This window comes from Rattus rattus, chromosome 3 (genome assembly GCF_011064425.1).
Source record: "Rattus rattus isolate New Zealand chromosome 3, Rrattus_CSIRO_v1, whole genome shotgun sequence".
NCBI classification, from domain to species: Eukaryota; Metazoa; Chordata; class Mammalia; order Rodentia; family Muridae; genus Rattus; species Rattus rattus.
In genome coordinates, this window is record NC_046156.1 from 25,820,558 (window position 1) to 25,842,068 (window position 21,511).

Below are 21,511 nucleotides of genomic sequence, written 5' to 3' on the forward strand. Positions count from 1 at the left end.
GGGTTCAAAAAGAGAAAGTGGGACAGACGCGGGGATGGAATGAACCAGGGAATGTGCTCAGGAGGAGGGAAGGAAACTAAAGTAGTTGGAAGCAACAACTCCATAGAGAATATTTTATGAAGACCGAAATGCCTGGCATGTGTGTCCTTGGTCAGCATTCTCAAATAGCTGCTGTACATCAGGAACTCTGATAACATCGAGGGGTTAGCACAGTGCAAATCAATGCAGTACCTGGCCATGCAAAGTTTAGAGTCTAAAGAGGACAGCCGTGGGATTATAGAAGAAAACCCACGATGATGCCTACTGAGAAACAGTGTGTTTAGGATCATGGAACAGGGAGACTTCTAATTTTGTTTGATTTTCAGTGGTTACTCTTTTATAATTACAGTAGATTTTAATTGCCTATAAAATTCCTAATGACATGTTTTAAGATTTGTTACTTTGAAAGATTTGATCCATTCAATATATATAATATATCATATATATATGATAACCATATATATATATGGTTATATTTATTACTGAGCAATATCTATAACAAAATAAAGAGTTCTATTTCTCCCAGGGTAGCTGACTGAATACCATACCTTCTTCCCAAAGCAGAAGTAGGATTCTTACATGAAAGAAACAATTTATACTGCTACTAAGAACATTAAAGTTGCTTTATAATGTTCTCATGACATTGGTTTTGTTGCAGGGCAACAAAAGACTTTCTAAAAGATATTAGAGACTTTAAATAAAAAAGTTAATTTCCCTTTGAGTTCAGTTTTAAAGCATGACTTTGTTTGCCTAAGGTTAAGCAAAAAGAACTATGAAGTTGCTACTTAAGAACACTATGAAAACGGTTCAAAGAGGCATAATTGGTATATGGCGGTGTGCACGTGCACACCTGCACACCACACCAAGCTTCAAGGTTTTACACAACAGTGAAGGATTATACAAATAGCACAGTTGTGCTTTTCTGGCTGAAATCAGTGATTAGATGCAGGAGTTTTGTCTACTGATGTGACACTAGGAGTGATGCTTCCTGTTTGACCTTTGAAAAACCTGTGCCTGGAAAATCAATCCTTCACTCAGCTCCTGAGAGAGAACTGTTATGAAGCCAGTGACTGCAGCTTTCCTATCATGATGAGCCCATTACTAGAAATGAGCTCTGAAAAATTATATAATACCTTCATTTTCTACTTTTTTTAAAACTTTTTTACTTAAAATCAAGTAACTTGTAATTTTGCAATTAATTGTTTTAATAGACCCCAGAGAAATAAATTTCCAAGAAAGTTTATAGTTTATAGGATATATATGTACAGATATATATATATGCAGGCTAGTGTGTTTTTTTTATTCCTTTTAAAATTAAAATTGTACAGAATAGTATCCTCTAACATGGGTGATATTTTTTGCCAAGATGAAGAGGAAGCTTCTGTAGTTATTTTTTTAAATAAATAAAAATATATGCATTTTATTTACATTTTATTTTGAAATGCACACGTTAAAACTTCTAGTATACATAATATACAGTATGAAATATTCATCTAGTAACATAAAATTATCATTGGTGCACAATCATGAAAAAGTTCCAAAGCCTTTTTCTGAACTTACCTTATACTTAAGAGAAAGACATTGACTTTGAAGGATGGGCAGAGAAAAGATAAAAATGCACGTTTAGTCACAGCAATGAAGCAATGGGTAACAGATGCTAAATGCTGGAACATTCTAAATCGTTCCAAAATACAATTCAGGAAACCACTTTTAAAATGCCTGATGCTACTTGAGATGAACATAGTCTGGGTGGTTTTCAAAAATGGTTGTTTCAACTACTGAGACATGGAATTGTCACTTCTTGGATCTTTATCTTCCCCCATTGACTTCACAAAGCTGTATGAATAACAGGAGTAAATTATAAAACATAAAAACCCCTCACCCTTTAAGTTGTTTGTAGTAACTGTAGCTTCCTAATATATGCACTGCATTGCTAACTAGTGAAAATCCTAGACCTTTCAAAACTCAGACCAAATGATCCTATACATTATATCATGGCCAATAAGGTTGTGATTTCGGTTCACTGACTAGACAGACACTGGACTTGGAGTTCTGTAGGAATAGATCCTGTGTAAAGAATGCAAATCTTACAAGTCTAATTCTGTAGTTGCTTCCTCCTCTATATACACACAGATATAAAATTAGTCCAGTCCAAACTACAGTTCTTCAGGTCTACTGGATCTCAAGTGGAGGTCTTATTGTAGCTACTGTTTTCACAGTTGTATACTCTAGTTAGATGCAGGTAAAATTTGCATATTTTGAAAGAACTCAACACTTTAGAAAACACTTTAGAATCAAGATGTCCGTGTTTGGAAATCCCTGAGAAGATACTTTTACTAAATTAGTTTTGTTTTGCTTAAAATTCCACCGAGGCATCTGAGCGTATCCATCGCATTTCTGATTTCTTGTGATTTTAAAATTTCATTTTGTTAAAATGGATGTATTTTCTGTGAAACCTGTAGGTCTTAAGAATTTATAATTGTAACTAATAAAAGCACTACCATGCCCTTGTGAAGACCCGGAATAATCTAATTTTTTAAATACAGATGTGCTTTATACTGGAGTCACATTCTGATACACTCACCATGGGTCTAAAACACCCTGCTCTATCATAGTTCAGCGAGTCAGTGCTACATGTAGAGTAGCAGTTGCTTGGTGTCATGATCACGTGAATTACTGGGAGCTGCAATCTGTTGCCCCTACCTGGAAATGGTCTGAAATAGTCTTACAGAGTGTGTGAGTGCTTCAGGAGGATGACTTGAAGTGCAGATGCTACTAAACGGATATGACTCACACACTACTGGAAAAAAAAAAAAACAACAAAAGCACTATAAACCAGGAGTCATTTGCATTCTTTCATTTTATCTCGACTGAATTGTGTTTTATAAAGTGGGAAACTAACACAAAAGGGTTGAAGACCAGGTCATTGTATCTTAAGACCAGCATTCTTTCAGTGTCATTTTGTCTCATTTTTCAAGTCACTAAACTCTGTGGTTAATCTCATAAATTACAATATGAAAAACAGGAAAAGGATACTGACCAAAATAGTTTGAATCGTCAATCCTAAATCTTTATACAAGAACACTTGCTGTTGTGGTTGTTACTGTGCTGTTTCCCCTTGGCTCCTGTGTTTCATCATTTTGTTGCCATCTGGTGGTGCTTTTTGGAAAGTTATGGGACCTAGAGGAGGTAAAGACTTACTGGAAGAAACCTTCACTGGGAGCTAGATTGAGGTTTTGTAGCCTGGCTCTATGTCCTGTTTCCTATCAGCTGAGACAAGCTGATCAACTGGCCTCATGGTCCTGCCGCCATGCTTTCACCATCATGATGGATGGTATCCCTTGAGAGCTGTACGCCAAAATAAATCCTTTCTCCCTAAAGTTGCTTTTGTCAGAGTATTTTATTACAACAGAAAACTAAGGTACCTACTCACTTGTCCACTCATTCACCGAGCCAACAGGGAGAGCTGTAGACTTCAATGCTATTCAAGAAAAAAACAAGCTCTCTATGGCTCACATAACCTAAGTTACAAATCCTTGTTATACATAGCCAAACAAAAACATACTGTTGCTGCTTTCGTAACTGCTTCATGTAGCACACTTGATGAGGAAAAAATAAAGGCCTTAGAGCTATTTCAGATAATTTCTAATATCAAATATGTATCTTAAAAACACCAAAATTATTCTCTCACACACATACATACACAGACACACACACCTATACAAAGAATCATATTCACTGAAAGATAAATTACTTCCTAAACTTATTAAAATTTCTGACTAGTGCCACAAATGTTAAGACAATTGTTTCTCAGACCCAGCACACTTTCTGTGATGGGATTAAAATTTTTTACTTCAATGTGTAATCTGTACTAAGCGTTATTTCTCTAATGGCTTCAAGGAAGTGAATTACAATAACCGAAATAGCTGTTGATGTAAACTGGTGTCAGGTCATTTTGTTAAGTCAAAATTGTACTTGAACTATAAACAACAAACTCTTCTGAACTCTTTATAAAGGGGACTTGGAATTTATACCAAACCAGGGTTTATCAACAGAAAGGAGTTTCACAAAACAAAAACATCTGCAGGCAGCTTTTTTTATGTATATAAATAGATATTTATTCCATCTCTAAATTTTCAATTTATTTCAATATTGGCTTCTAATTTATTGTGAACAATTTAATGCCACTATTTTACAGTTTAAAATATTTCCATAGAAAAAGATCGCACTTAATTTAAAAGTTAATTAATTTTAACTTTACAACAATTATCAATTTATTTTAGGATAATGATGTTAGAAAACCTAGGGAAAAAGACACATTGAGATTAGATTTAAAACAATTCAACTCAACGAATATAGGAAATCACAAGATTCAGTTTTGGGAAAAAATGAGGTATTCATTGATTGTAAAAAAGAAAGGATGTCATTTTGCTGTAGTACATTTATTGGTCAGATACGGAAAGCATTCTGTTCTCTGTTGGGATATATATGTAGACTAATGGCTAATTCGTTAGCTTACAAGACAATGATCTGGATGCAACCTCATATAGGTTTGCATCATGGCAACAGTTCAGAGGAGAGATTTTGCCGCAAGACAGTAACCCAAGAGTCAACTCTGGGATAGCCTTTTATAACCCCACTCTTGCCCGAATTAGTCAGTGGGCACATGAGAACTAATTAATCCTTCCCAAGGGCATTCTGACCCCCCAACAGGCTCCCCCTGTCAACCACCAACTCCAACTGTACTGGGGATCATGCTTCTAACACATGAAACCTTAGGAGACAATCCATATCCTAACAATATTCAAAACATGAACACTTTCTTATAGAAATCTCAAGAATTAGGTAGGAGCTTCTTTTACACAAAGATAATTAAGCCACATTAAAATGTTATTACATTCTTGAAGTATTAAAAACAGCCTGTCCTTTCACTGGAAGGTGTATAAACTAGTCATAAATTCCCATCTGCAAAACCTCTTGGAAATGGATACTCTTCTCAATAATTCTCAGAATGTGCAACCAGGATGAGTCCAGTCAGCATTTATTAAATGTACATATGTGCACATATCCACATACTGGTCAGGTACGGGAAGTGGGGAACGTGAGAAAGTATTAAGCGGACATGAGCATTCATAATCTACTGGAAGAAATAACTCCCTAGGTAACTGATAAGGGGTGATTGAGAGCTAAAGACATGATTGAGAGCTACGGGAAATCACTTCTCAAAATTAATTTTGATAAAAGAGGAAGAAATTGGAGAGAGAGATCAGCTGACACAAGGGCAATGACTGACATTGAACATTTCAGATACTATAAAACACTGGGACTTTTTCTCCTGAGTGGTCCCTGCCACCCATAAGGTACCAGGTGAGCCATTTCTTTACATTTGCATGTGCCATCAATTTTCTGAAGCTCTCGTCACCAGTCATTATAATCACTGTTTTCACACACTATGGAAATTAAAAATGCTAAATAGACTGAAATAAATAGATCCAAGTTTGGCTAAATAATATTAGCATTTTAATGTAACAAACAATAGAGATTTGATCAAGAGTTTTATTAAGTTACAGTATGTTACATCTTTTGTCCCAGTGAAGATTTTAATTTTTATAGTAATAGGATATAAAAACCTATCTGCCCATATTACTTCTTGAGTTTCTTTTGGGCAGCTTTCTTCTTGACCATCTGTAATCGTTTCATTGCGTTGAGCTGAGATTCTTGGGAAGTTGGACCTTTAAGAGACGCTGAGGTGCTGCTGCTGGTCTCTGATGTGGTTTTGCTGGTGGTGCTTCCAGTGGGCCCAGCTGTGGCACTATTTCCATTCCCACTCAATTGGCTGCTGCCTCCAGGAACTAAACTACTAGGGCTAGGAAGTCCCACTTTGCTGACGTTGTCACAACTAACTGAGCGACTCAGGCCAGTCTTGCCTAAGGTTAGAGGAGGAAGCGGTTTCAACGGGACAGAGGGGCTAGTGCTGTTACTAGAACCTATTTTGGAACCTATTCCACCTTTGGATGACGTTGCCAGACCAGTCAAACCCACAGGCTTCTGGCTAGCAGATGAGGCAGCAGGTTTTCCACTACTGTTTTGCGCTGTTGAATTCAATTTTGCTGTTGATGGACCAGCTGAAGAAGTTTTGGCCGCAAAAGCTGCCCATCCAGTTAGGCCACTAGTTACTGAAGAGGACACGTTGTTACTAGAAGAATTTCCAGAAATAACTGTGGACGGCTAAAAACAAAAATAAAAAATACAAGTTTTACAGTAGAGCCAAATATAATCAACACCTGTGTATCTTTGAATATAATGTTTACTTGTATATAAAGAAGCAATGACGTGGATAATGTGGACAATACAACAAAATTAGGTTCTTGCGAAGCTGAATTGGAAAACACACGGGAGTTTCTGTAGTCAGGGAGACTGCTACACAACATGCAGTTCCTGAATGCCACACTGTTTTAATGACTCCAAAGAAAATACATAAAATTCTTTCCGGGAACTTCCTTTAGATTCAGTCACAAACCACAGAAGAGAATCAGATTTAGTTCCTTCAATAGTCTGTATATGAGCACTTTTAAGCACCAGAAAAGTAATCAAAGTGTGCTTTGGGGCCTTTATTGATAAGAGAAATTGAAATTTTTGTTCACATGTTCTGAAAAGCCACACATTTTTATAATATCATCATATAATAATTTCATTATATCCTGATTAGGAAACCATCTTACAAAACATAAGTTCTTGGGACACACACTGCTGGTGACACACACAGAACATGAAAGCAAAGGCAAGCTTAATTTTCAGTTTGAAAAATCCATTTTTCTCCTTTCCTTTCTATCAAACATCAAACCATCTGCCGTGGTGAGCATTCATCAATGTCCACCGGAGAGATTGTCTTTAAAGCAACTACAAGAGCAGTGTGCAATGAAGGACAAACAGGAAAGCAGGTGCATGTGCTAGGCACTGGGCTCTAATGACTGCTGTGGCCTTTGCCCCACAGATGGCGCAGAACAGACCCAGGATGCAGACATGAACAGCACAGACTTGGGAACCTCGTACTACCTCATACCTCAGTGTAGAAAGTAAATCCTGATGGAACTGCTCCCTTCCTGTCTAATTAACAATTAGTGGTCTTCACTTCCAACGTCAGTCAAATAATAAAGTTTCTCACCAAACTTTTTCTGAGAGCCTACCCTTCAGTCAGCCACACTGAGGTTTAATGTTTAAACAAACGCACTTTACCTTAACTTCAGTTCTCTTGAATGCTAGGAAGGTTGTCTCTTGTTTAAGTTTGGTTTCTGGCTTCTTAACTAATGGATCCTTGACAGTTGGAGCCACAGAAACAACAGTGGGTGCCGGTTTCTGTGGTGGCTTCTGAGTTTTCTGAGCCTATAAAAGACAATGGAAAATTATACATATACATTTTTATTGAATAACATAAAATTCAAAGTATATTAAAGAACTATAAACATTGAACAGTAACAACAGTTCTCAAAAAATACTGTGATGATACTGAAATATCAAAAAATTATCAACATATAGTTTTACAGATTTTATTAGTTTGTAAAGAGTAATGATACCATCAATTATGCAAATTAGAGTTGGTTAAATACTATTTTAACAAGATAACCCTCTGTTTTCAGTAAAGGAAAACCCTAAACTACGGAACAGCTACCCTTTGTTATCCATGCAGGATGGGCTTCAGAACCTCTGGTAAACACCGAAGTCTGTGGATGTTCAATCAAGTGCCTTAGATATAACTGGCATAGTATGTGGGCCTAGTGACATCTGTCTCTAGTACTCAGGAGGCTAATGAAGAAGACACCGAGTTTAGGGACAGCCTGGGCTATAAAAGAAGTACAAAGGGCTACCTGATTTCTACACTAAGACCTTGTCTTAAAAACTTATGGAAGGTAGAAGGACGGGATCTCTGGCATCTCAAGGCCAGCCTGGTCTACCCAGTGAGTTCCAAAACAGCTAGGGATACAAATAGAGACCTTGTCTCAAAAGCAAGTACACAAACAAGGGAAGCAAACCCACTAAGGGTTGGGGCTCACTGAGTCAAGAAGCTTGCCACACAAGGCTGTGTCCTGAGTTCACTTCCTGAAACCCAGGTAAAGGGAGAGGAACAGAACCATCTCCATCAAATTCATTCTCTGTCTCTCTCTCCCTCTGCCTCTGTATGTTTGTGTGTGTCTCTCGCACACCCACCCCCTCTCGTACAAAGTACTCTTAAAGGTTGGGGGATATAGCTCAGCTATAAAGCCTACTTAGCATGTAATGCCCCAGAGTTCCATCTACAGCACTAGGGGAAACACTGTATTTATAGAAGACCTCTGCAGACAGTAACTCATGTCTAAGTTTTTAAGTGTAAATGCCATGCACATGTTCTATTGAAATACCGAATATTGAAATCATAGCAGGGAAACAAGCCTGTCCTTGCTTTGCACTGATGCTTTTGTGTCCTTTTCCCCCAACAAATATTTTCACTGCAGAATGGGCAGAATACATAGATGCTGAGCTCACAGAACCAGGAGACAGTCACGGAAGCTTCCAATGAGCATCGCTCATTAAACAGTGTACTCATTACTTTTTATGGTTAGCCAAAGTCTGAAGTAGTTTGTTCTCGGGGTTCAGGTATAAGTTTTTAAGTTACTGAGGAGGAGTTAAAATTAATTTAAAAATAGATTAAAAAAATAAAGTAAAAATTACAACTCAGGTAATTTACATGGTTTTAAGGACTGAATTAAAAGGGAAGAATTATTCATGGATTAATAACAAATTTTCGAGGTTTTTAATACTAGTGAATCAAATCCTCGGAAAAAGTTTATAAATAATAATTTCCATGTTATTCACTAAGAATTTTATTTATTCTTCCCAAGCATTTTTATTTGGATCAATAACTACTTGACCAAGCATGCTACTAAATTTCCTATACATTTTAATCCCTTTTCAGATTCTTAGTGTTTAAGGTATGAACAATCCTAGCTATGTAAGTGCTATGGAGCCATGACTGAAACAGTTTTTAGTGCCACACAGAACCAGGGCTAACCCCTGCTCATTACTTCCCCAGCTGTGTGACTTCAGGTACAACACGAATGCCTCACTCCTTTCTCCTGTGCGTTTGTGAGGATGAACGGTGGTTATGTAAGAGCTTAACCTAGGATCTCATAATGTTAAGTGCTGATGATGTAGTTACTATTACGTAGCATATGCAAGGACCTGGCTTTGATCGTCTGTACCTCAAAAAATAACAGAAGAAAACATTATTGCGCTGTTATTGTCAATTTGACACAACCTGCAGTCACTTGGGAACAGGGACCCTCGACTGAGAATTCCCAGGACAGAATGGCTTGTGGCAATGTCTGTGACAGACTGTCTGGATTAATGATTTGATATGGAAGGGCCCAGCCCAGGGTGGGCAGCACCATCCCTAAGCAGGAGGGCCTGGCTACATTAGAAAGTCAGCTGCACATGAACTGGAAAGGAAGCCAGTAAGGAGCATTCCTCTGTGCTTGGTGAAGCAGGAAGAGGACTTAAAAGGCAGACATGGGTGAAACAGAGGGACCATATGCTTGCTTTAAAGTGGCACAACCTCATTTTACACACACACACACACACACACACACACACACACACACACACACACCTAGATTAATAAATCTAAACATTATAGTGAGCACAACAGATGGGAGGAAATGAAGAGACCTCACAGGCCACTGCAATAGACCAGTACTGAGAGGCCTGCAGACTAGGGTAGCAAGACCAAAGTGAATGGATGTGAGGAATACATGACCTGTGCCCAATTAAGTTTACACAAAGCTGCGAGAACCATGAAAGACATCAAGCAAAACTTCTAGGTCAGGCAACTGCCAGGGAGATCTAAAGTAGAAAAGAATTTTAATTTAAGGATATTAAATCTAAAGGATCATGTACAAAGGGATTAAAATCATGTACATAGATTGATGTAAGTTAACTTAAAAAATAAGGGAAGAAAACCTTGGGGAAATAGCATTTAACTTTGGTCAATGAAAGAATCATGGTGAAATAATAATTTAAATATTTTCGAAGTTTAGGTCTTTCACAAGTTGTTTCTTTTAAAATTATCAATTTTTAGTGGTTGTCGTGCTATGGAATGTATCATGCTGCTGTGTGTGTGGTGCCCTTCTGAAGTGCAACATCCCCTTCAGACTGGCAGGAGGAGGGGAGCCTCACGAGCCTCAGGAGGGAACTCGTACTCAAGTGCTGGGTAAGCAGGCGCCCTGAGCCCGCCCCGCAGCACAGAGGCAGGTGAGCAGTTGGTGGGGTAGAGACTGACCCTCAGACTGCACAGAGCCTTCAGCTGTGGGGCAGGATCCAGGGGTCGTCACCGTGTTGCTGTGGGGTTGCTGGTAGGGGAGCTGTTTTGCCTCGTCCCTCACAGTGGCCTCGCCAATGTTCCTGTTAGTAACCCCAATAAAACCTCATTCATTCACCAACTGCACATTCGTACAGTGCCGCCTTTGGTCATTTCTAGAGTGAATAGTTGTGTGAGTTCAAGCAGGTGTGTGCTGGATGTGCATGTGTGCCTGCCTTGCATGTGCGTGAACTCCATCTACTGAGGAAAAGTCTGCTGTATAACAAATGCTCATCTGAGATAATTTTGGTTGTAGTCTTGAAGAGCTAATTTTAGTAAGAAACTAAAAAATTAAAAAATTAAATACAGAGATTTTTTTCTTGTTATAAAGAAAAAGAAAATACACTAATAAACTTTTACTATTTTTGACAGAATAAAGCATTTTATTTCTGCTTTATCCTATTAAACAAAATGGACCTCCTGACTTTTACTTTGAGAAATTTAGATCTTAAAAAAATATATGGTCAAACATACAGGAATTCATTTGATTAACAGACAGAAAGATGCTTCTATTACGACTTCTTAATCTAAGACATAGGAAGTGACACTCAAGGAAGAAATGACAAACCACTGTAGTAGATAGCCACTTCTTGGTTTCTTTAAAATAAATTTATAAAATAAATTTATTTATTTAAATTGTAAATTAATAACATTGTGAAGTCTTAGTATAAGTAATTAGTGTAAACACACCAAGGGAAGGACATTGTGAGAATGAGATAAAAGCCACACAGTGCCAATGAGAAGGGAAGACAGACAGACACACAAGCGGGAAGACAGACAGACACAGGCCTCTACACATCTGTGGCCTCTCACAACTTGTGCTTCATGGTGTTACAAAATGTTTGTAATGACAGTGTCATGTTTGAAAAACACATTGTTCTATGTGTCTTCAATCCTGTTTCTTTAAATTAGGGTAGGCTAAAGGTGAATGGAGGAGGGCGTGTATAATGTGCCCGGTCTTTGGGCATAGCAACACAAATCTATAAGATAGTATATATGCAAACACTTAACCCTTAGCTTACTTTTCAGTACTATTTCCAGTATGCTAAATGTCCTAATTTTCATTTTGAAATCATGTGTCGACAGAAGAGCATCAGACGGTAGTTAAGTATGATTCTTACCATTCTCTTCATTTGTCTGGTGCATCGGGCACAGTACCACACCAGGCGAGGGTCATTGACCTCTTTGTCTGTCACTTGGGGCTTATGACAGTCTTGGTGGTAGAGGTTGTGACACTCTTGACATTCAACCAATTGGTTTCCAGATGCCACTGTCATTTGTCTAAGAAAAACAGTGCATTAAACACGTCAGTTTCTTCGGCATACAATTTCAAGCTATTTTGACATTCTTCTGGTACTTTGTTATGTTGAAGAGAAAGAAACTCAGAGAAATTAATCCGCAGTAAGAAGAATGGCAAACCCTAGTATAAAGCCCACACAAGATCTTCATTTCTGATAGATTACAACACTTCAATTAAGTTTAATTCTATTTTTAGTCATTTATCAGTGCTATTCTTTTCTATTTCTCAAAAGGTTGTATGCTCTGACTATACTAACGATGGCGCTTTCTTAGACTCTCTACCACATCCCCTTCATAGGTGGTGACTACGAGTGTTTGGTCTTCATCACTGATAAGTTAGGTAAGCTGAGTGTGGACACTCACACTTGTCACTCCAGCATACGCGTGACTGAGAGAAGGGCATCACTGTGAGTTTACTAAGCATAGCCTAGGCTAGATATTGTGTTCTAGGCCAGGCTGAGTTATAGTAAGGACCTGTTGCATAAAACTTAGTTAAAAAAACAAACCAAACCAAACAAAAAAACCAAATGTTATCTAAAGACAAGAACCTACTCTAATCATTTATTCTAATTAATACAAGGTGTTTGGTATAAATCTGATCAATGTATATGAATCTGAACAGAATGTAACAGCAGCTGTATAAAAAGAGGTGTACATTCCCACAGCACAGGACAGTGACCACCAGAGGCTTCTCGTATTACAACATGTGCCTTGCCTGACAAAAGGAAATACAGTCACTAAGTCTCTCCCTGTTAGCACTTTTATAATATTCATTAAATATAGTCACTAAGTCTCTCCCTGTTAGCACTTTTACAATATTGATTTCAAGGTGCTCATTCCATAGCAGATTGGGGTAAAAATACAAAATATGTGGAAACGAACAGTTTTATGCAGAAGCCATTCAAGTCATTTTCTGTAAGGCTCCCAAAGCATGTATTTCCTTAGTTCTAATGTACTAGAATATAGAAGTTAACATTTTTATTAGAATAGCCACAAAATTACTTATGAAAAACAAAACAACAAAACAAAAAACCCCAAAGGATCTTCTACTAAACAGAATTACATGCGTGCTAGTTTTAAAATGTCTCTCAAGATGGCCTACATTCATTTTCACTATTCTTAGGAAAAGATGTAGTGGTGTTGAGAAATGACAAGTACTAGTTTATTTTTTTTAAGTGTCATCAGCAATTCAGACAAAAGAAAAAGCAACAAAGAGAGCTTTAAAAAAAGATGGAACTGACGTTTCTGTTAGATTCTTCCTCACTTTAAAAAATGCATTATCACTTCCTCTAGGAGTCAAGAACGCAGAGATTGCTACTGCAACGTAACAGATAAAGAAGAGATAAGCTGGCTGATGGAGTACTCAGGTATTAGGTCTGAGAGATAAGCTGGCTGACAGAGTACTCAGATATTAGATCTGAGAGATGAGCTGGCTGACAGAGTACTCAGGTATTAGATCTGAGAGATGAGCTGGCTGACAGAGTACTCAGGTATTAGGTCTGAGAGATGAGCTGGGTGACAGAGTACTCAGATATTAGGTCTGAGAGATGAGCTGGCTGACAGAGTACTCAGGTATTAGGTCTGAGAGATAAGCTGGCTGACAGAGTACTCAGGTATTAGGTCTGAGAGATAAGCTGGCTGATGGAGTACTCAGGTTTTAAGTCTGAGAGATGAGCTGGCTGACGGAGTACTCAGGTATTAGGTCTGAGAGATGAGCTGGCTGATGGAGTACTCAGGTATTAGGTCTGAGAGATGAGCTGGGTGACAGAGTACTCAGATATTAAGTCTGAGAGATGAGCTGGCTGACGGAGTACTCAGGTATTAGGTCTGAGAAATGAGCTGGCTGATGGAGTACTCAGGGTACTCAGGTATTAGATGTGCAGTTTACAAGCTGCAGTCTACTTACTTGTTCCTCACCCCACATAATAAATACAAAATTCCCAAACATTATTTGAATTTGGGGTTGGGGGGGCGGCAGGAATAAACAGAGTAGGAGGAGAGTATTTACCCCTTCTAAAGAAACAAACCATTCTGTGGTAAGGTGTTTAACCTACCTACAGACGACACAGGCCAATCCCATCTCCATGGCAAAGTCATCAGCACTGGTCTCTTCAAAGCTGGAGAGGTCAGCCATTGTTAAGTCCTTGCTGGTCTGGACAGTGATGGGAGAAGATCGTGTCTCTGGTTTCTCCAATCTAGGTTTCTTTGGAACATCAATTCCTTCAGTGGCATCTTTCATCTATGAAAAGAATGAGATGTTGAATGATCGTGAAAGTAACACGACATAGTCTAAATAACTGAGGGGACTGAGGGGCAACATACAGCAAAGTTTACTTTACAGACACTTCACGCTGACAGGGAGAGCGTACACTGTGAAGACCAGGAGAAGAATCTTAACTATAATTTGAGTTGGACTCATGGGAGTAGTAAGAGGGGGGAAGGAAGGGGGAGAAATTATATAAATACAGTACTCATGTTCTTAAAAAAATTAAGTAAGGTAGTTGGCAATTAGTACGATAAAGTAGCAAGATGTAAATAAATCAGAATAGTATAATTAATATCTATATTCTTCTTTGTATTATACATATTAAAGGATCCTGAAATTCAATTTTTTCTCTTATTTAAGATGTTTGGACTAATATGGTTATTTAAAACAACCTTAACAAACCAAAACTTTAGGGGTGGGGACCATTGCTGACTGAATAAGGTGCCTGCTGTGCCAGCATGAAGAACCAGGGTTTGGATCCCTAAAACCCACATCAGAGCAGGCACGAAGGCAGCACCTGGCCAGCTAACTACAGTAGCTTCAACGAGTGATATCTGGGGTCAGCGAGAGACCCTGCCTCAGTAAATAGAGTAGATACTAAATGCATGGAATATTTACTGTTGGCTTTGAGCATCTACACACATGTAAATATGCATACACTGCCTATACACATGAGCACACATGAAAAAGTAAATAATGAGCTCTGTTCCTATCTATACTTAGTACATTACTGTATTTCCTTCAAAGCTAATTCTGGCAATTTTAAGGTATAAAAGCTATAGTTAAATCTGTTGGATTCACAAAAATAAAATCCTGAAACTACATAGAGAACTTAGAAATTTTAAACTTTATTGGTAAAGGTGTAAATTTATTATAATAATTTTGGATAGCAATTTAGTTATATCTAGTAATGATAAAAATATAATTATCTTCACATCCACTATGAGTATATAACTTACAAAAATTACATGGTCAGAGAAATATATGAATAGCTCACTGAAGCTGGTAAATTTATTTATTCATAGAATCAATGTTAATGGTAGCAAATAAATGGTAAAAAACAAAAAGCAAGCAAACAAACAAACAAACAAAAACACACTAAGGCCGACATATACCAACATAAATTTGAAAAACAGTTTGGCCCCAGACCTTCCTTGGTGGATAAATGTGCTTGCTACCAAGCTGATGACCTGAGTTCGATCCCCAAGACACCCTGGCTGGAATGCGAGACCTGACTCCTGCAAGTTGTTCTCTGGCTTCCAGATACACCTGCGGCACATGTGCTCACGCTCTCACACATATATTAATGTAAAGCAAACTTAAAAACAAAACACTGCTGAGTGAAGAGAATAACTACAGGATTCACATACACACTATAGTAACAGTTGTGTAAATACAGACGCACAAAGATAAAGCAATGTATTAGACTAATAACCACCATTATTAGTGATAGTATGAAAGCACATGGGATAATATGCCCACCTGAGGGCAAGCCTACTGAACATCCTTTTGGTGTGTTTTTTATTAGTTGCTAAGTACAAATCACCTGTCACCTGTCGCCTTCTCGTGTAACAAGATCAAGTTTGGGCACTCGTGGGTTCTTTGTTTCACTTCTCAGCAGCTACTGCAGCCAGAGTTACGGAGTAAAGTCTTTATTACTTTCCCCGCGGTGCAAATCCTTGATGACAACTATCTCAAATCACGGTTAAATACTTTTCTAGATTTTACTCATTCTTTAAAAGTTCAGTATCTCCAACTATGAACATATATTTACAGAATGATCATGATGTAACCACACCCCCTGCTGCATAAAGAAGCAGACTCGAGACGGTCTTCCTGCGTATGAAAACTGTTTATCGTCTTGTAACTAAACTAAAAGCAAAGCTTACTTTATCCGCAGGTCTCTTCTCGGCTTCCTTCTTTATCTTCTCAGCCGTGAGGACTTTGCCATTGCTACTGCCAGAAGGGAGGCTGGATGACGTTTTGGGCTCTTGCTTAATCGAAAGCGATTTTGTACTTGAAATTTTGGGCGGTTCCACATCCTGAAGGGTGAAATAAAAAGGTTAAGAGCTTGCCTTCATTTTATTCAAATACAGAAGAGCTGGGTCTATTGTTAGTGCCAAGACTAGCAAGTAGGAAGTGCTACATTCAGTCTCCAGTACTGGGAAAGAAACAAGCACAAAAGGTAGTAATTTAAACAATTTTCAGTTAAAAACCAAGATACCATATTATAACCAATGTAACACTGCTTCCTACCATGGCTGCACTAAGAAAGACTGAGACACAAGCAGCAGCCATCTGATGCTCTCCTAGTGTGTGTGTCCAGAAGACAACCGCAACCACAGAGCCACTGATCACCCCGACTCTCTTGTGCTGGTCTGTAATCTCTGTAATGGTTTCTGTCATCCACGACCTTTACCCTTATATTGTCTGTCCATATTTAATTCATTTTTGTCAAAAAAATCCCTGTTATTTATATTTTTATCTTTAAAACATTACAGGATAATTAGAAATAAGTTTGAATACCTCTAATAGCTTAATTAAAAAGTTATAAAGAACTGGAAGTTAAATTGCAAGTGTTTTTACACAGCACGTGGAGTGACAACCATGGCAGAGTCTCAGGACAATGTGCTGTCCTCCCCGAACATCAGCTCCCACTCTTTCCAAACTCTGTACTCGGGAGGGTACCTTTTGAGCCGGACGGTAACTTGCGTCGATGCCCCGAGCCAGAGACTCATCGAGCAGTGTTTTCAGCTTTTCAGCGGAATCTTTACTCTTCGAGTGTAAGAAACCTAGTGCTTTCAGAAAAATGGGATCGAGTTCCAAGTTCACAGTGGCAGCCATCGCAAGCACCTGAAGAAAAGAAAGGCAGGAGGGGAGTAATCCAGACAGTGAGAAACTATATCCCATTTATTCAGTTTGTCTTCTTGCTTTAATATGTTAAAGTATCTGAAAGTCGTTAGAGGCAAAGTAAGGACTGGCATCACTGACTTCCTTCTCCACTCTGAAACAATGGCTGTTACCCGCTTTCTAGGTGTCTACACCCACCACACTATTAAGACACGGTCTCGCTATATGCTCAGACTGGATAATTTGATCTTCCTGCCCCACCTCTGCACTGGAGTTTGGAGGTGTCTTTTCACATCCTATTTTTACCACAAAAATAGAGATTTCATGTCCTGGGGTGCAGGGGCAGACAAGGATAGGATCACAGAACCGGTCCACATAGCAGTCACTGAATAGCTTTTATAACTTTCCCTCCTCCTCAGTTCTCTACTATTTTTAATATCCCAGAAAGCATATTAGTGGTAGTCTTACTACATTACGTTTAGATGGAGGGATCTCTTACATTAAGCTATTTCTCAAAAGCAAGGTCTCTGAACTATGATCCTTACCAACTGCATGGATCCCTTGGGTCTGACAACACTTGCCGTCCTAAGAAGCTTAAACGACAGGCCAGACAGCGAAGCCACACATCAAAGGTCTGCAAAATTCTCAGCACTCAAGTTTTGTTTCCAGTTAATACCAATGTTATCATGTGGTTCTATTTTTGGCTGTCCTTTTTACAAATACCTTCTAGGCAAGGAATTATTAAAATAAAAATATACCCTTGGTCTCCAATCCTTTGATCAATATACTAAGGTCTTAAATCCTCTTCTATCCTTAAGTTTAAAGGTATAGTAATGAAACACAGCTACAGGGCTACAGTTAAAGATCTCTCACCAATTCCACAGTAAGCTCCCATTTTCAAGGGCTTACAATACCATTAAAACTTGCTGTACATTGAATCTTGCCATATGAAAGCACAGGCTGAAAATAGATTTTATTTATTCCTTCTATTCTTCTCTTCATACCTTCCTAAGATCAACAGGACACAGACAGACACAGACAACTCTCTCTCTAGGCTCTTTATAAGTTCCTAAAAAGTTATTTGATAATTAAAAATTACTGCTAATCCTATGTTCTACTAGAATATCATCTATCTGAATTACCATACCTTAGAGTTATATTAGTGAGAATTTAAGAAAATGAAATAGGCTCTATTGCTACTTTAAATACATTAAATGTATTAGCTCCAAAGAATGATAGGTTCAGGAGGATTATTTTAAAATGTAGTGATGAGGAAAAATTATTTAATGTAATTTCTGTGATTAAAGAGGTAAACATGTTGTTTCAGATTCTATAAGACAACACCATCTAATCTCTCTATGACCTAAATTTATGTAGCTACATACCAGTTTATTTAACCTAGGGCGTCTGTTTCCAGGACACTGAGCAAATAGCCCACACCTACCTACACAATCACTTACAGTGACAGAAGCACTGCTTCATACTTCCTACTGTTATGAATTTCTGTCAGCACAAATGAAATGCCTATAAATTAGGTAGCCTATGGTGTAAGTTTACAAAAATTGGTAAGAGCAATATTTGAATGGAAACCTCAGAGTTAGTTTTTTAATAATGACTTGACATGATTACTGACATCTTTCAAACCCAGGTCTGCACATGGTGGAATGTGGGTGGGTGGGTGGTGGTGGTGGTGGTGGTGGTGGTTGTGGTGGTGGTGGTGGTGTGTGTGTGCAATAAAGGTTTGGAGACCACTATTCCAAGCTACTTCCAATCTCCCTTTGCTCCTTATACATCATGGCTTCTTTAAAGTACAAAAGCTTTACCATTCTCTTTGACTACAAACAATAACCTCCTCCTTTGCAAATTATATCTTCCTTTTTTTTTTTTCCTTTTCCACTGTCTTAACTCAAGAACATATTTGGGATGTTAAGCCAATATTTTTTTCTTGGTTAATTCCTCCCCTTTCCTTCTTGCTCCAACTTCTTTCTCAAACCAAACGGAAGGAGTAGGTGGCATTAAAATGTGCATGTAAACACAGAACAGGAAGATAGATGAAAGAATATGTTAAGCGTGAGTTTATTTTTAAAACGTAAGTGTTTAAAACAAAGAAGTGTAAAAAATTAATATTTATTATTTAACACTACGGATGACCTAGTGACGTGGCAGCGATGGTGCTGGTGGGTGAATGGCCGGGGCACACTAGGAAGTATCTGCAGCCAATGTAAGTCAGGCTGCAACTGCAGCTCTGAACAATGATCCCCGTGTCGCTCACCTCTGTTTACGGCAGCATGCTGTTCCCTTCCTGTTCAGCTTCCACTCTAGTCCACTCCTTTCAGCGACTCTCCTCCAGTTCTCCATCCCTACCCACTGCTCTCTGGCTTTGCCTACTTTGCAAACATGCTTCTGTTTGGCACCTTCTCCCGTCTGCACCCAAACAAGTGCCGCTGAGAGAGATGCCATGCTCTCTTCCAAGTTATCAGTCCTATCGTGGCATGCCTCACAGTTAGCCCTCTTATGGTGTTTGTATGGCCAATTCACTCCCCATCTTTCTGGACATAACAAGTACGTTTTTCTTTAAAACTGCTGTGCACTTATCCTTTCCTCGTTTTCCACCCCTAATTAATGCTGCACTTCATACATTAGGGCCTTCTTCCCATAACCCTATGAAAACACTATACCATGGTAATTTAGTCAAACAGAAATCTAAAAGATACAGATTTCCCTTCTACTCAGTTCTCAGTTCTTTGTAGATTCCCCTATATGGACTAAATTGAGATATTCAGAGTCAGGTTCTGGGTGTGTTTTCATCCCACAAATCTCTTTTGGATCAATAGCACAAGCGCACAGGTACCCCTGCAAACATTATAGATGTGCAAACCCTTGGTTTCCATTTCCTATTTTACAGAAGAGAAACGCTGGGGGCCAGTCCACCATTCTATCAAACCACCTAGGAAATCCAGACTTAATTTGCAATTTGAGAGCTGCTGCTCTGAATAATTTTCGTTTTGCCAGCGGTCAGATACTTCTCTTTCAAGCCCAGACTTTTCTTTGGCCCACCCCTTTCCACAAGAGCAAAAGGCAGGTTTAACTTGGTACCATACTGAACATGACCTGGGGGGAGCCACTTGAACCTTTATTTTTCTAGTCCAGCTTCCCTTTGACAAGTCACCTTCTATCTCCAGCCACTATCTCAGTAGGATTCACAGACCCTATTTTTAAAGATACTTTGTATTTTTACATTTAAGTTGTTTTCTGAGCCTTCTTTCCCTGGCTCATCTCATTCCTGCTGTTACTACTTTCCAATGATCTGTCCTGGGCTCCCTGCTTTAGTTTCACTGCCAATTTGTTCTTCAGCCACCATGGTTTGTTGTCAACTAGCATCTCCAGGTTTTCTCTCACTTCCTCTTATTTCTCTGTTACTCTGAAAACAATGGCTAGGCTGTTATTTGGTTAACTCACCAAAGTCCAATACTCTTGTCTTTCACTCTACACAGTTCTAATCACTTCAGCAAAAGGCATGAATGGAATTCAACTGTCTTTTCGTCCCAACAAACCCCAAACTCAAAAAAGCAAGACAGTCATCTCTTTTATGGGTAGGAATCTGTACAGTGTTCTGACCTACAACATTCACTTTCTATTCTTTCGTCTGTCTTTAATTCATTAATCTCAGTAGAGGGTAGCTATAGCTCTCATGAGAGCAGGAGTTTGTGTAGGGGGAGGGAGGGTGCAGGTATTTCCCGGGCAAGTAGAATTTCACAGGCGTTTTTAAATATTTATTGAATTAACTGGGTTTTTTGCCAAAATGGCCCTTTTCAAGGCTGCTGTGATGTCCCCAAACAAAACTGAGCACCCCTAGCTACATAGATGCTTTCTCTCAGATCTCTTTCACCCCGCCTGCTAGTTTCAAATAAACTTCCAAGTTGATCACTTGCTAGTGCGTGAGGTAACTGACTATTCACGAGGATGCAATACAAGAATTATTATCTCATTCTCATTACAACACTGAGACGCCATCCCATTCCTGTCTCTGCAAGATTTGTAATCCTTTCCAATTAACTTTTCCTCCCCCTTTCCACTGAATGCTTGGCCTTCGGGGAAGTCTGGAAAGTCAAGAAGATCCCGAATTTCAAAACAAACCCAAGCGCTGGAGAAGCTAAAAAGAGTCAGGAGATACTTAGAAATGGGAGTCCTTTGACGGAATCAAAACACAAGGACCGCCTCGAATAGTTAAAAGTCCTTTCCAAGGAGGCCAGAAAAGAGATGTAAAACAGGAGCTGCAGGGAGCTCTCCCGGAACCCTTTGTCAAAGGTCTGAGGCAATTCCACGGTCCCAGTCCCCGGGACCACAGTCCTCAGTACCCTTCTCTCACAGTCCTTACAAAACAGGAGGAGCGGTCAGGCGGAGTCACGCAACCACCCGCAAATTATGAGGTCTACTCTCCAGTACGGAGGAGACCAACACCCCACGGAGCTCCACTCCGGGTGCCCCTCGCGGGGTCTCGAGCCTCCCGGAGGCTCCAGGAAGCGGGGACCCTCGTCACAACTCACCGCTCCGCCCCGGCACTCGGTCGGTTCCCAGTAGCTCTCTTCGAATCCGTCCCCGCCCTAACCAGCCTAAGAAGAGAGAAACAAAGGTTCCAGCAACAGGTCGGAAGGGGAACGTTTCCC

General features: G+C 39.1%; 1 protein-coding gene across 1 annotated transcript; it reads right to left on the reverse strand.

Annotated features, from left to right (window-relative positions):
- Nucleotides 1-4,131: 4,131 nt before the first annotated feature.
- Nucleotides 4,132-21,505, reverse strand: Ints12 (integrator complex subunit 12). The gene is made up of 7 exons (XM_032897297.1): nt 21,392-21,505; nt 16,683-16,847; nt 15,884-16,036; nt 13,783-13,967; nt 11,551-11,710; nt 7,276-7,422; nt 4,132-6,267 (listed from the first exon to the last, which is right to left on the reverse strand). Exons 2-7 carry the CDS (start codon nt 16,836-16,838, stop codon nt 5,683-5,685), a joined length of 1,386 nt encoding a protein of 461 aa, XP_032753188.1. The 5' UTR covers nt 16,839-16,847; nt 21,392-21,505; the 3' UTR covers nt 4,132-5,682.
- Between the last annotated feature and the right edge of the window lie 6 nt (nt 21,506-21,511).